We start from the raw sequence: 14850 nt of genomic DNA, 5'->3' as shown, positions 1-14850 counted from the left end.
TCGACGTCCACGCTCACTCCTTCCACCCTGGTGACTGGGTCCTCGTCAAGGTCTACCAGAAGGAACCACTCCAACCCGCGTGGGAAGGTCCCTACCAAGTACTCTTGACATCGCCAACCGCCGTGAAAGTAGGTGAGAAGAATTCTTGGTTACACCACACTAGGTGCAAGTCCTCACCCCCTCCACAGGAGACTGAAGAAAGCGAAGGCGAGGATTTCACCTTTTCGACTCCACCTGCTCCACCGACCTCATATATTGACGACGACGACCAACAGACCGCACTGGATCGGGGCCAAATTCGGGCCCAACAGACTGGACCAGTAAATCGGGGCCAAGGTCGGGCTCAACAGACCGGACCAGCAGATCGGGGCCAAGATCGGGCTCAACAGACCGGACCAGCAGATCGGGGCCAAGATCGGGCTCAACAGACCGGACCAGCAGATCGGGGCCAAGATCGGGCTCAACAGACCGGACCAGACACCGCGACATCCAACTGGACGTCCGAAATCATCCCAGATACTAACACCATCAAGCTGCGTTTCAGACGCGGTGACAGCCACGTTTGACAGCTCATCTGACAGCTCCATTTGACAGCTCCGTTGACAGCTTGCTTCGTTTGACAGCCTCGCTTTGACAGCTCATCTGACAGCTCCATTTGACAGCTCCGTTGACAGCTTGCTTCGTTTGACAGCCTCGCTTTGACAGCTCATCTGACAGCTCCGTTTGACAGCTCCGTTGACAGCTTGCTTCGTTTGACAGCCTCGCTTTGACAGCTCATCTGACAGCTCCGTTTGACAGCTCCGTTGACAGCTTGCTTCGTTTGACAGCCTCGCTTTGACAGCTCATCTGACAGCTCTATTTGACAGCTACATCTATCTGATACCTTCGTTCATTTGACCATTTGCGCTCTCCCGGCGCGCATCCAAACCATGGGTCTGGCCTGCAACGCCCTTCTTCTCGCCGCCTTATCCTGGGTCCCGTCCACCTCATCGGACCACTGCACAGGGTTGCACACGGACTATCACTTCTTAGACTATCATGAGGTCGAGACGGGTAGGTCTAACCCTGATCGAATGGGGGACTTTGATTTCTGCCTCCCTGAGTCTCGGACCTTACTGCGCCATTCCCTAGTGCCCCGACTCGCCGAAAACGAATATTGGGAGCTTTTCATCCGAAACAAGGATTTACGCCGTATTGGCTCTGCGGCTCTTACTCTTGACCACTCCTCTTACCGGCTGACCTGCAGAAATGGGACTTATCTTCTTTATGAGAGTGGAGAGGTCTCACGAAACCCTAACTGGACCGAAGTCGAGATAGGAGGGGCCACTCACGCTTATACGGACTCCAACCACCCCTCTGGAAACTTGATTTTCGGATTCCAGTGCCTCCGCTCCACCCTAGAAACCCGGAAGCCCCAACTCCAGGGACTCTGCCTGCGACGGTTCTGCTGCTTATGGGACTTAGGGGTCACTCATGAGTGGAAAGGGGCTGAATATCTTGAAGGGTGGCACCATCCCATACACCCCTCGCGCTCCCCCTCATGGGACCACGTCGGACCCCTGAGATGCGGCGGTATCGCCAGGGATAGGCGACTACTGAACACTACCGACCCCCTCCACCCGGTCGGCACAGCACCCCGACAATTCGGCGCTGACTCTACGCTCCCAGGAGAAGACCTCCTGTCCTCCTGGGAACAAAACTCTTACATTAAACTTCTCAGCCAGGTGGCCAGGGAGGCACCCTACCCGGACTGCTGGATTTGTGCTCACGCGCCCAGCCATCTCCAACAGAGTCTTCCACTGGTTCCAGTGCCGGTGACCCTAGAACAGTTCCGTTCCGGAAACGTAACCTCCTGGAACTTAACCGCTCTTAACTTGACACATCAATACCTCTATCTCACCGGCCCTACAAAGGGACCCCTTTGCCGCAGCTTCTCAGGAGAAGGAACCTTCATCGGATCCAGTACATGCACCAACACCCTTGAAATCCTACCAACTGGACTGGTCACTGTTTCCAACACAAGGGATTCCCGGACTTTTCCTAACCTTACCGCTGCCTGGGCCACTGCCGTCGGACACCCCTCGGACTGGAAGCCACAACCCACAGACACCATGCTGCTACAAGCCTTTGCTTCAGGCAGAATGGAGTCTTATCTCAGCGGCCTATTCTGGGTGTGCGGGCATCGCGCCTATACATGGGTGAGCCCACACATGTCCGGATCCTGCTTTGTCGGCTATATTGTTCCCGGGATAAGGATAACCCCACATCTACCCCCCGGAAGACAACGGAATAAAAGGGAGCAAAAGGAACTGTCAGACCTGTCAGATGTTGCTGCAAACGGAGAGACCGTGGGCCGGGCACTCTTCCCTGCCTACGGGGCCGGTTCAAACCACGTGGATATCCTTCGACTCACCGACATCCTCCTTAAGTTCATGCAGGAAGCGACCCAGATCACGGACTCTCTCATGTCGGAACTATCCGAGGTAAGGCAGTTGAGCTTACAGACGAGGATTGCAACGGACTTCCTCTTGTCCAGTCAAGGAGGCACCTGTGCCTTAATAGGCACCGAGTGCTGCACATACGTAACTGACCAGACCTTAAATATAACTGGACATTTGAACAATATTCACGAGTTAGCAGGGAGGCTACACGATATCCAGCATGAGGGACTATCCGATGTGGACCTGTGGGGATGGTTACCCAGGCTAGGATGGCTCCGACAGTTATTGAAAGTCATACTGCTCCTCATCTTGACCGCTGTTTTTTGTGTCTCTATCTTATGTTGTACCGTGCACTGTATTAGCCCCTGCTGCTCCCTCCTCCGCCAGTCTACTTCTTCTACCTCATTCTCTCTTCGAGCCTATTCCCGTTCCCAACACACCCCTACCTTTCCAGACTACGTACAGATGAGGCATCTGGGGGAAGGGGAATACGAGATCACTGAAATCTAGCGTTTCTGTGGTGCGGAGAAAAGATTTGCAAGTTCCTACGGAACTTTAATGCAAATCTATCTCCGAATGGGGGACTGATACGGACCAGAGGGGGGGGGGAGGTACCTCTTGCCCCCCCTCTCCCTTGAGCAACCGAGGCGATGACCTCGAGGGTACCCACGGTACACCCACCCAGTCCCCCCTCACTGTTGCACAAGCACCACACTTCTCCCAGACCCCCTTTTCGTTTCTTTCTTTCACGAGCGAAATAAGCTCAAATATATGAACATATTCTCCTATCTCTTCCTATGGCTATCTGCGCTCCATACTTAGAACGAGTAGACCGGGCGTTCCTGTATCTCCGCTTATTCCTATGGCCGCGTCTTAGCCAATCACAGCCATGCATTCGTCCTGCAGGAGCTAGCTCAGGGAGCCCTTGCACGCCTCATTAAACCTACTGACAAGCTGCTGACGGCCCCCCGCAGCGAGAACAATGGAACCGAAACTTTCGACCTCGTAATCTTGTCAAGACCTTGTTACAATGTATCCATTCTGCTCGTAAACCTGTCAAAACCCTGTTACAATGTATCCACTTCGTTTCCGACTTTGACCGAGGCTACAGAATAGGTTGGAAACCATCGGAACCTTTCGAAAATCATATAAAATCAACCATGACTCCGATTTCCTTGCTCTTGGTGTCATTCAACTCAGCTCCCTTTGGACTCCATGATGGCACCCCGACCACCATAATCCCTGAAGCGGCAGGGCACGTACACAGGAACTTCTTAATCCTGTCAGATTGTCCTGCCTAACCCTTCCTCCGGGCAATACCAGGTGGCAGACGATGCATATCACTGTCCCATTGTCCTGCCACCACCGGTACTCAAGAAATGTTTATTTATGTATATCCCTCACTCCGCACATTCCCCCTCCCTTGTCTCAAATGTTAATCAGTGCAACCCCACCTCTCTGTAAACATATTCATGACGTGTGTAATATATTCATGATGTAATCCACGAAACCCAACCTTCCCATAATGTATTCATGACGTTTTCATGCACTGTATTCTGGGACTTGGAGGGAACTTTTAAAAGTCTATGCCGCCCCATTCTCGGGGTTCAATCTCGTTTTGAACCTGTTGCGCAATAAACTTGGATCTTCGTATCTTGCTCCTGCGTCCGGCTGAGCTTCCTTTTCTTCCACTAGAATCCACGGACTTGGTCCGATTGGCTGGGTGGCAGGGTAAATACGCACCCAGATTTTCCGTAACAGCTTGGCGCCCAGCGTGGGGCTCCAGCGGTTCTCCCGGGTTGCTGACCGGGGGCCCCGAATTCTTCAGCCGGCTGCGGGCCACTTTGCCCGAGAAGACCCTTTTGGACCTCCGGCCATCTCCCGGGCGGTAATCAGGAGCCCCAGGAGTTCAGCCGGGGAGCAAAAGGGATCCAGCCGGCTTATTCATCGGTCCCGGGATCGGATCGACGTAGAAGACGCGTGAGTATAGGAAAATCCAGTGCACTGGTGGGAAGGGGTGGAAGTCTCCTGGCAACTGAATTCTCTGCCCTCCTCTCTATCGTACCTTCTTACCTTTCTCTTGGTCCAGTCAGTGAGAGAGACCGTGGACTACTGCTCGACCCGAGAGGGGGGTTCTGAGCTCTATCTCTTTACCTAAACTCTCCAGCCAGCCGCACCAATTGGGAGCCCGAAGGGTAAGACGGAGAGACCCGACTTGAAAGATAGCCGACTCTCCGCAAACGGGCATCCCAGTTGAAAGCAAGGGGTTGGAGCTCTCTTTCCGATCTTCCCGAGCGTCCTTTCTAGGGGGCAGGAAGTGGTCTTGCTTTCTATCCCAATCCCAGCCGCACCGGTCGGGCTACGTACCACGTGTATCGTAAGCCCGCTTCCGAAAGCAAGGGGGATTTTCGACCCAGAATTCTATCCAGGGATCACCCGATCTGGCACCGCACGGCGCGGGCGTTCAGTAGGGCCCCTTTTCCTGAGAAGTTTGACGATAGGTAGGAGGTTGCCAGGAGGGAATAGCCCATGAGGAATTGGGCGGGACCGGCAGAGTGGAAAAGGGACCCCAAGTAAATGGTTAAAGAAAAGGAAGGAAGGAAATACCGGATAGCTAGAGCTCTTTAAAACCTCCCTAGGAAGTTGCCAAGCGACTAAGAACCTTTCCTTTTTACAAGTCCTTTGTCGAACAGCCCTAGACCCACAAATCCTTATCGACCCCCTCCTCTCTCCTCTCTCCTATCTAGACACGCGTGAAATATACTATGGGTACCCAGGCTTCCAAACATGAGCGGACTCACTCTGGGAGGAAGGCTTCCAGGAAGCCATCCCGTTCCCAGAAGGATCCCGACTCTCCTCTCCAATTCGTCATCGCGTATTGGAAGTCGATTCCTGGCCACAAATTGTTATCTAAAGAGAAATTAGAGGACCTCTGCTCCGAAACCTGGCCCGCCAGTACTGCCTCCGCCAAACCCGAACTGCGGTGGCCACCGGGGGGTTCGTTTAATGAAGAACGCTTGAACCACCTAAGGAAAGCCTTGATGGAAGAAAAACCCCGCCAGTTGGAATACCTGGCCACCTTTGAGGCAGTAAGGAGAATGCTCCAAGCCCCAAAGGGAACAACTTCTTATCAACTACCTATATTAAATCCCGGGCGACAGCCAATGCCCCCCCCTTACGAAGATGACGACGTACGACAGACCCTGGTCCCCTTTTACTATCAAGGACCGCCGCCGCGAGCCCCGACACCCAGCGACAGCAACTCTAGCAGTGGGGAGGAAACGGGGGAAGATGAGGCACAAGGCACTGAGAATAGAAGGGTCACACGACTACAAGCACAAAGGGACAAGGGGGACACCAAGCACGTTAAACACCCCGGGCAAGCTAAAACTAAAATCCCCTCTATGCTCCACAACACCATTGAGGACTCTACCCAAATCGGGAATAAACCCGCCTCCACGGAACCTCATGGCCCCGCAATGGGGACCCTGGGCCACGACAAAGAGGCCCCAGGGACTTCTGACCAAGTGAGCTCCACCGTGAGTTCTACTGCGGTCCAGATGCCCTTAAGGGCCCTGCCCATTCCTCCTCTCGTACCTAATGGGCCCCCTCGGATGGTTTACACGCATCAACCCTTCTATACCTCAGACCTGGTAACTTGGTCAAATCAGATGCCCTCACTGAGGGACGACCCGGACAAGTGCCACCGCCAGGTCAGCGCTATCTTCTCCACTCACAATCCCACCTGGCCAGATGTCCACGTCCTTCTGAATGCTCTCTTCAACGAGGCGGAGAAAGCGGACATCCTAGCTAAAGCCGGGGAAGCCATAGAACTACCCGACTACCAAAGGGGACGGCCTCAGGGATTGGAGGCGCTTACAGCACAATGCCTCAGAGTAGAACCAGCATGGGATTATAACACCACCAACGGGATTTGGTGCTTAAACCTGTTTAAAAAGGCAATTTTGGACGGAGTAAAGGCCGCCGGACAACGCACCGTTAATTGGACCAAAGTCCAGTCGGTCATGCAGGGGCCGAACGAACACCCGTCTGACTATTACACTAGATTGGTCTCTGCCATTAAAACATGGGGAGGAATAGACCCCGAAAACCCACAGCATGAAGTAATCGTTAAAGGGTTCTTCAAGGACCAGGCTTGCCCAGATATTAGAAAAGCCCTGAATCTCCAAATTGGATACGATGGAAAGAGCGTAAGTGAAATCTTGTCCATCGCGAAATCTGTTTACAACTCTCGGGACGAAAGAAAGAAGAAGGAAACAAAACCCGAGGTTGAATCAATATTAGCCTTAAGTATGGAAACTGCCTATGGTCCTAATCGAGGCAGGGGACTCCCTCGAGGAAAGGGGATCCGGGGAGGAGGACCCCCAAATCCCTACAGGCAATGGGGACCGGGGACGGGAGGATGCTACTACTGCCAGGAAGAGGGACACATAAAAAGATTCTGCCCCTACCTAAATACGCCATCCTACGGGGGACAGGAGCCTAAGCCTTTCCCTGTTCGGACCACCCACTCTCCTTTCTCCCCGCAAACCAACGTAACTCCAGGCTACAGCCATCACAACCCTGCGGCTTATACCCCACCAACGGCCTCGAACCCGACACCTCAAATCCGACCCCAACCAGGACCCCGGACCCAAATGCCAGCCATAGACCAGCCTGCCCACCCTTGGGCGAATGCTATTGCTCCTCCCTTACACCCTCCAAACCAACCACCGCCCGACGACCACGACACCTATTGACAATTAGAAGGGGATCCCAGTCAGACCCAAACCATCTGCCCTGTCCTTGCATTGTCACCTGAGGACCCGGTCTGCACTATCGAGATTGACGGCCACCCCTATCAATGTCTACTGGACACAGGGGCTACTTATTCCACCCTAACCGACAGTCACCTGGAACCAGGAACAGTGACCAAGAAAGTAATGGGACTGGATGGGATACCCCGCACTTGCCCACTCTCGCGACCAGCCAAGGTCACCCTCGGACCATTACTAGCGGAACACACTTTCCTTTTAACAAGCAGCCCTGTTAATCTCCTCGGCAGAGACCTCCTCTGCAAGCTTAACGCTACCATAAAATGCTCCTCGGATGGCATTTACCTACATATGCCAGGGGACTCTATTCCCATGTTCCAAGGTATCGTCCAAGAATCTAAAGCGGACCGACAGTTTCCCGAACTCCCTTTGGACCTAGAAAACGAATTGCCCCCCTCCTTATGGGGCACTGAATCAACCTCAGTCGGGCTCTTACTCTCCGCTACTCCAGTCAAGATCACGTACCGAAGTGACCTACCCTTCCCGTGCACCAAGCAATACCCTCTGCCCAAAGAAGCCATAGACGGCCTAACACCCATGATTGAGGACTTCCTCGAAAAGGGGATCCTAGTCTCATGCGCCTCGCCCTGTAATACCCCAGTTCTCCCAGTCAAGAAGCCCGCTAAAGAGGGGGCACCTATACGGTACCGTTTTGTGCAGGATTTGAGATTAGTAAACCAATTCGTAATACCCCGACACCCGGTAGTGGGCAACCCGAACTCCCTCCTAAACGCAATTCCAGCAGGGACAACTTGGTACTCCGCAGCGGATTTGTGCTCCGCCTTCTTCAGTATACCCCTGGATCCGGCCAGCCAATTCCTTTTTGCATTTACCTGGGGGCCCGGCCAACTAACGTGGACCAGACTGCCCCAAGGCTATGTAGAGTCACCCGCAATTTTCTCGGCCGTATTACATCAGGACTTAGAGGACATCCACCTACCAGCTAGCTCCACCTTGCTTCTCTACGTGGATGATATTTTATTGTGTTCTACCAGTGAAGAGGCGTGTAAGATAGATACTAAACACCTCCTATCAGAATTAGCAAAGAAGGGACACAAGGTGTCTCCAAAGAAACTCCAATATTGTAAACAAGAAGTCAAATATCTGGGACACATCTTAGGAGTAGGGACCCGAAGCCTAGCCACTGACAGGATCGAGGCAGTCACAAAAATCCCTCTCCCAAAAACGAAGCGACAGTTGCGCGGCTTCCTTGGCATGGCCGGCTTCTGCCGAGCCTGGATCGCTGGCTACAGCGAAATAACGAAGCCCTTAACTGTTATGACGCGGCAGGACCACCCAGACACCCTGGTCTGGGAAGAAGAAGCTTACAACTCTTTTGAACGACTAAAACGGGAACTCAGATCCGCTCCTGCCCTAGGATTACCCGACTACCGAATCCCTTTCAACCTGTTCATCCATGAGCAAATGGGGGTAGCCTCCGGTGTCCTAACCCAACCCTTCCGAGACCAAGAGAGGCCAGTAGCATATTATAGTCTGCAACTTGACAACACTGCTAAAGGGGCTGTCAGTTGCCTGAGAGCCATTGCAGCCGCTGCTGTCCTTCTCGAGAAAGCCCAAGAAACAGTTCTGGGCCACGAAATCACCCTTCACGTTCCCCATTCAGTCTCAACCCTCCTAACCTTAAAAGGATGCCACCATTTCTCAAACTCCCGCCTCAACCGGTACGAAGCCCTCCTACTAACCCCAACCAATGTCACCATTAAACGTGTCAACTCGCTAAACCCCGCTACCCTGCTACCCCTTCCCGATGATGGCACCCCACATCATGACTGCACCACTATTGTCCGGCAAGCCGAAAAGCCCCGTGAAGACTTAGATCATCTTCCCTTGGAGAACCCAGACCTAATACTATATACTGATGGTAGCTCTAAGGTAATCGACGGGGTTAGAAAGACTGGGTATGCGGTGGTCTCCGACTTCGAAGTACTAGAGTCAAACCCAATCAACTCCCAGTACAGTGCCCAAGCCGCTGAGTTAATTGCACTGCTGCGTGCCTGCGAGATTGGTGAAGGGAAGCGGATAACCATTTATACGGATAGTAAATACTGTTTTGGCCTCGTGCACACAACCGGCCAAATTTGGCTCCAGAGAGGCTTCCTAACCGCCGCCGGGTCTCAAATCTCGCACGCCGCCCTAGTTGAGCGACTTCTCACAGCGATCCATCTACCTGCCGCTATAGCCGTTGTCCACTGCAAGGCCCATACCAAGGGCAGGGACTCAGTTTCTAAAGGAAACCGACGAGCCGACAAAGCCGCACAGATGGCTGCCCTACGCGTCCCTAACAATGAATCCGAGTTTCAAGCCCTCCAACTACCAACAGACCTAGACCTTGCAGAAATTTACAAATCTGCCCCAGCGGATGAAAGAGCTATGTGGGAATCGATAGGTGCCACCGAGCAACAGGGCATCTGGGTCCTCCCTGATGGAAGAACCGTCCTTCCAAAGGCCTGGACTCCAAAAGTAGTGAGGGTTCTTCATCAGCGGACACATTGGGGAAAAGGGAGATTAATGGAACATGTAATTAGATCTTGGTATGCACCCGGAATAGCCGCTGCCGCAGCAGCAGCATCAAAGAATTGCATTACCTGCCATCGCTTCAATCCCAAGCGTGAACCCAGGAGGCCACCAGGAGCCAGACCATGGGCCTTTGTCCCTTTTGAGAACTTGCAGCTTGACTTTATCGATCTGCCCCAATGCCAAGGCTTTAAACATGCTTTGATTATAGTGGACCAATTTTCCTCGTGGGTGGAGGGATTCCCTTGCCGAAAAGCTACCGCATCCGTAGTTGCCAGGGCCCTCCTACAGGATATTATTCCCCGTTATGGCATACCCCGCCGCATAGACAGCGATAGGGGAACCCACTTTACTGCAGAGGTGGTGCAATTAGTGGCCAAGACACTCCAGATTAGATGGGACCTCCACACTCCATACCACCCACAATCCTCAGGCCAAGTAGAGCGTATGAACCAGGAGATAAAAATACAGTTGGGCAAACTTTGCGAGCTCACTGGCCTAAAATGGGTGAATGCACTCCCATTGGTTCTTCATAACATCCGCAGCGCCCCAACCGAACGTTTGAAACTCTCTCCATTCGAACTTTTATTCGGGAGACCTCCCCCCGTCTACAACACTCTATTCCCACTCTCAGAATTGGAGCTGGGAGAAGCAGAACTTACTAATTATGTCATTCAGCTCCAGACACAACTGCAGCGTCTCCACCACTACGCGGCCATCGAGGGACAGAACCTGCCCATCGACGTCCACGCTCACTCCTTCCACCCTGGTGACTGGGTCCTCGTCAAGGTCTACCAGAAGGAACCACTCCAACCCGCGTGGGAAGGTCCCTACCAAGTACTCTTGACATCGCCAACCGCCGTGAAAGTAGGTGAGAAGAATTCTTGGTTACACCACACTAGGTGCAAGTCCTCACCCCCTCCACAGGAGACTGAAGAAAGCGAAGGCGAGGATTTCACCTTTTCGACTCCACCTGCTCCACCGACCTCATATATTGACGACGACGACCAACAGACCGCACTGGATCGGGGCCAAATTCGGGCCCAACAGACTGGACCAGTAAATCGGGGCCAAGGTCGGGCTCAACAGACCGGACCAGCAGATCGGGGCCAAGATCGGGCTCAACAGACCGGACCAGCAGATCGGGGCCAAGATCGGGCTCAACAGACCGGACCAGCAGATCGGGGCCAAGATCGGGCTCAACAGACCGGACCAGACACCGCGACATCCAACTGGACGTCCGAAATCATCCCAGATACTAACACCATCAAGCTGCGTTTCAGACGCGGTGACAGCCACGTTTGACAGCTCATCTGACAGCTCCATTTGACAGCTCCGTTGACAGCTTGCTTCGTTTGACAGCCTCGCTTTGACAGCTCATCTGACAGCTCCATTTGACAGCTCCGTTGACAGCTTGCTTCGTTTGACAGCCTCGCTTTGACAGCTCATCTGACAGCTCCGTTTGACAGCTCCGTTGACAGCTTGCTTCGTTTGACAGCCTCGCTTTGACAGCTCATCTGACAGCTCCGTTTGACAGCTCCGTTGACAGCTTGCTTCGTTTGACAGCCTCGCTTTGACAGCTCATCTGACAGCTCTATTTGACAGCTACATCTATCTGATACCTTCGTTCATTTGACCATTTGCGCTCTCCCGGCGCGCATCCAAACCATGGGTCTGGCCTGCAACGCCCTTCTTCTCGCCGCCTTATCCTGGGTCCCGTCCACCTCATCGGACCACTGCACAGGGTTGCACACGGACTATCACTTCTTAGACTATCATGAGGTCGAGACGGGTAGGTCTAACCCTGATCGAATGGGGGACTTTGATTTCTGCCTCCCTGAGTCTCGGACCTTACTGCGCCATTCCCTAGTGCCCCGACTCGCCGAAAACGAATATTGGGAGCTTTTCATCCGAAACAAGGATTTACGCCGTATTGGCTCTGCGGCTCTTACTCTTGACCACTCCTCTTACCGGCTGACCTGCAGAAATGGGACTTATCTTCTTTATGAGAGTGGAGAGGTCTCACGAAACCCTAACTGGACCGAAGTCGAGATAGGAGGGGCCACTCACGCTTATACGGACTCCAACCACCCCTCTGGAAACTTGATTTTCGGATTCCAGTGCCTCCGCTCCACCCTAGAAACCCGGAAGCCCCAACTCCAGGGACTCTGCCTGCGACGGTTCTGCTGCTTATGGGACTTAGGGGTCACTCATGAGTGGAAAGGGGCTGAATATCTTGAAGGGTGGCACCATCCCATACACCCCTCGCGCTCCCCCTCATGGGACCACGTCGGACCCCTGAGATGCGGCGGTATCGCCAGGGATAGGCGACTACTGAACACTACCGACCCCCTCCACCCGGTCGGCACAGCACCCCGACAATTCGGCGCTGACTCTACGCTCCCAGGAGAAGACCTCCTGTCCTCCTGGGAACAAAACTCTTACATTAAACTTCTCAGCCAGGTGGCCAGGGAGGCACCCTACCCGGACTGCTGGATTTGTGCTCACGCGCCCAGCCATCTCCAACAGAGTCTTCCACTGGTTCCAGTGCCGGTGACCCTAGAACAGTTCCGTTCCGGAAACGTAACCTCCTGGAACTTAACCGCTCTTAACTTGACACATCAATACCTCTATCTCACCGGCCCTACAAAGGGACCCCTTTGCCGCAGCTTCTCAGGAGAAGGAACCTTCATCGGATCCAGTACATGCACCAACACCCTTGAAATCCTACCAACTGGACTGGTCACTGTTTCCAACACAAGGGATTCCCGGACTTTTCCTAACCTTACCGCTGCCTGGGCCACTGCCGTCGGACACCCCTCGGACTGGAAGCCACAACCCACAGACACCATGCTGCTACAAGCCTTTGCTTCAGGCAGAATGGAGTCTTATCTCAGCGGCCTATTCTGGGTGTGCGGGCATCGCGCCTATACATGGGTGAGCCCACACATGTCCGGATCCTGCTTTGTCGGCTATATTGTTCCCGGGATAAGGATAACCCCACATCTACCCCCCGGAAGACAACGGAATAAAAGGGAGCAAAAGGAACTGTCAGACCTGTCAGATGTTGCTGCAAACGGAGAGACCGTGGGCCGGGCACTCTTCCCTGCCTACGGGGCCGGTTCAAACCACGTGGATATCCTTCGACTCACCGACATCCTCCTTAAGTTCATGCAGGAAGCGACCCAGATCACGGACTCTCTCATGTCGGAACTATCCGAGGTAAGGCAGTTGAGCTTACAGACGAGGATTGCAACGGACTTCCTCTTGTCCAGTCAAGGAGGCACCTGTGCCTTAATAGGCACCGAGTGCTGCACATACGTAACTGACCAGACCTTAAATATAACTGGACATTTGAACAATATTCACGAGTTAGCAGGGAGGCTACACGATATCCAGCATGAGGGACTATCCGATGTGGACCTGTGGGGATGGTTACCCAGGCTAGGATGGCTCCGACAGTTATTGAAAGTCATACTGCTCCTCATCTTGACCGCTGTTTTTTGTGTCTCTATCTTATGTTGTACCGTGCACTGTATTAGCCCCTGCTGCTCCCTCCTCCGCCAGTCTACTTCTTCTACCTCATTCTCTCTTCGAGCCTATTCCCGTTCCCAACACACCCCTACCTTTCCAGACTACGTACAGATGAGGCATCTGGGGGAAGGGGAATACGAGATCACTGAAATCTAGCGTTTCTGTGGTGCGGAGAAAAGATTTGCAAGTTCCTACGGAACTTTAATGCAAATCTATCTCCGAATGGGGGACTGATACGGACCAGAGGGGGGGGGGAGGTACCTCTTGCCCCCCCTCTCCCTTGAGCAACCGAGGCGATGACCTCGAGGGTACCCACGGTACACCCACCCAGTCCCCCCTCACTGTTGCACAAGCACCACACTTCTCCCAGACCCCCTTTTCGTTTCTTTCTTTCACGAGCGAAATAAGCTCAAATATATGAACATATTCTCCTATCTCTTCCTATGGCTATCTGCGCTCCATACTTAGAACGAGTAGACCGGGCGTTCCTGTATCTCCGCTTATTCCTATGGCCGCGTCTTAGCCAATCACAGCCATGCATTCGTCCTGCAGGAGCTAGCTCAGGGAGCCCTTGCACGCCTCATTAAACCTACTGACAAGCTGCTGACGGCCCCCCGCAGCGAGAACAATGGAACCGAAACTTTCGACCTCGTAATCTTGTCAAGACCTTGTTACAATGTATCCATTCTGCTCGTAAACCTGTCAAAACCCTGTTACAATGTATCCACTTCGTTTCCGACTTTGACCGAGGCTACAGAATAGGTTGGAAACCATCGGAACCTTTCGAAAATCATATAAAATCAACCATGACTCCGATTTCCTTGCTCTTGGTGTCATTCAACTCAGCTCCCTTTGGACTCCATGATGGCACCCCGACCACCATAATCCCTGAAGCGGCAGGGCACGTACACAGGAACTTCTTAATCCTGTCAGATTGTCCTGCCTAACCCTTCCTCCGGGCAATACCAGGTGGCAGACGATGCATATCACTGTCCCATTGTCCTGCCACCACCGGTACTCAAGAAATGTTTATTTATGTATATCCCTCACTCCGCACATTCCCCCTCCCTTGTCTCAAATGTTAATCAGTGCAACCCCACCTCTCTGTAAACATATTCATGACGTGTGTAATATATTCATGATGTAATCCACGAAACCCAACCTTCCCATAATGTATTCATGACGTTTTCATGCACTGTATTCTGGGACTTGGAGGGAACTTTTAAAAGTCTATGCCGCCCCATTCTCGGGGTTCAATCTCGTTTTGAACCTGTTGCGCAATAAACTTGGATCTTCGTATCTTGCTCCTGCGTCCGGCTGAGCTTCCTTTTCTTCCGCTAGAATCCACGGACTTGGTCCGATTGGCTGGGTGGCAGGGTAAATACGCACCCAGATTTTCCGTAACAGGGAGCGAGGAGAAAGAGGTAAAGGAGTCGCGGGGGGGGGCGGAGAGGGGGGGAAAGGACCCAGAGACCCCCTCCAGCTCCCCCAAGCGCCCCCAGGGG

At 53.2% G+C, this 14850-nt stretch overlaps 3 protein-coding genes across 3 annotated transcripts in view; all 3 read left to right on the top strand.

The window, feature by feature from the left end:
- Positions 1-905: 905 nt before the first annotated feature.
- Positions 906-4099, top strand: LOC144329049 (uncharacterized). The gene has a single exon (XM_077935509.1). The coding sequence runs from the start codon at positions 930-932 to the stop codon at positions 2949-2951; it is 2022 nt and encodes a 673-aa protein (XP_077791635.1). The 5' UTR covers positions 906-929; the 3' UTR covers positions 2952-4099.
- A 7356-nt stretch (positions 4100-11455) lies between these two features.
- Positions 11456-14649, top strand: LOC144329050 (uncharacterized). The gene has a single exon (XM_077935510.1). The coding sequence runs from the start codon at positions 11480-11482 to the stop codon at positions 13499-13501; it is 2022 nt and encodes a 673-aa protein (XP_077791636.1). The 5' UTR covers positions 11456-11479; the 3' UTR covers positions 13502-14649.
- Positions 14650-14750: 101 nt separating this feature from the next.
- Positions 14751-14850, top strand: part of LOC114605709 (uncharacterized) — a 74130-nt gene continuing 74030 nt past the window's right edge. The window contains exon 1 of the mRNA XM_077935512.1: positions 14751-14769. The gene's annotated coding sequence lies outside the window, so the exon portion shown is untranslated. The remainder of the gene's footprint in view (positions 14770-14850) is intronic.

Source organism: Podarcis muralis, chromosome 10, assembly GCF_964188315.1.
Source record: "Podarcis muralis chromosome 10, rPodMur119.hap1.1, whole genome shotgun sequence".
Lineage (NCBI taxonomy): Eukaryota > Metazoa > Chordata > Lepidosauria > Squamata > Lacertidae > Podarcis > Podarcis muralis.
This window is presented reverse-complemented; position numbering and strand designations above follow the sequence as displayed.

Excerpts from the sequence above, each read along its gene's own strand:
- LOC144329049 (XM_077935509.1), top strand. The coding sequence starts at position 930 with ATGGGTCTGGCCTGCAACGCCCTTCTTCTCGCCGCCTTATCCTGGGTC.
- LOC144329050 (XM_077935510.1), top strand. The coding sequence starts at position 11,480 with ATGGGTCTGGCCTGCAACGCCCTTCTTCTCGCCGCCTTATCCTGGGTC.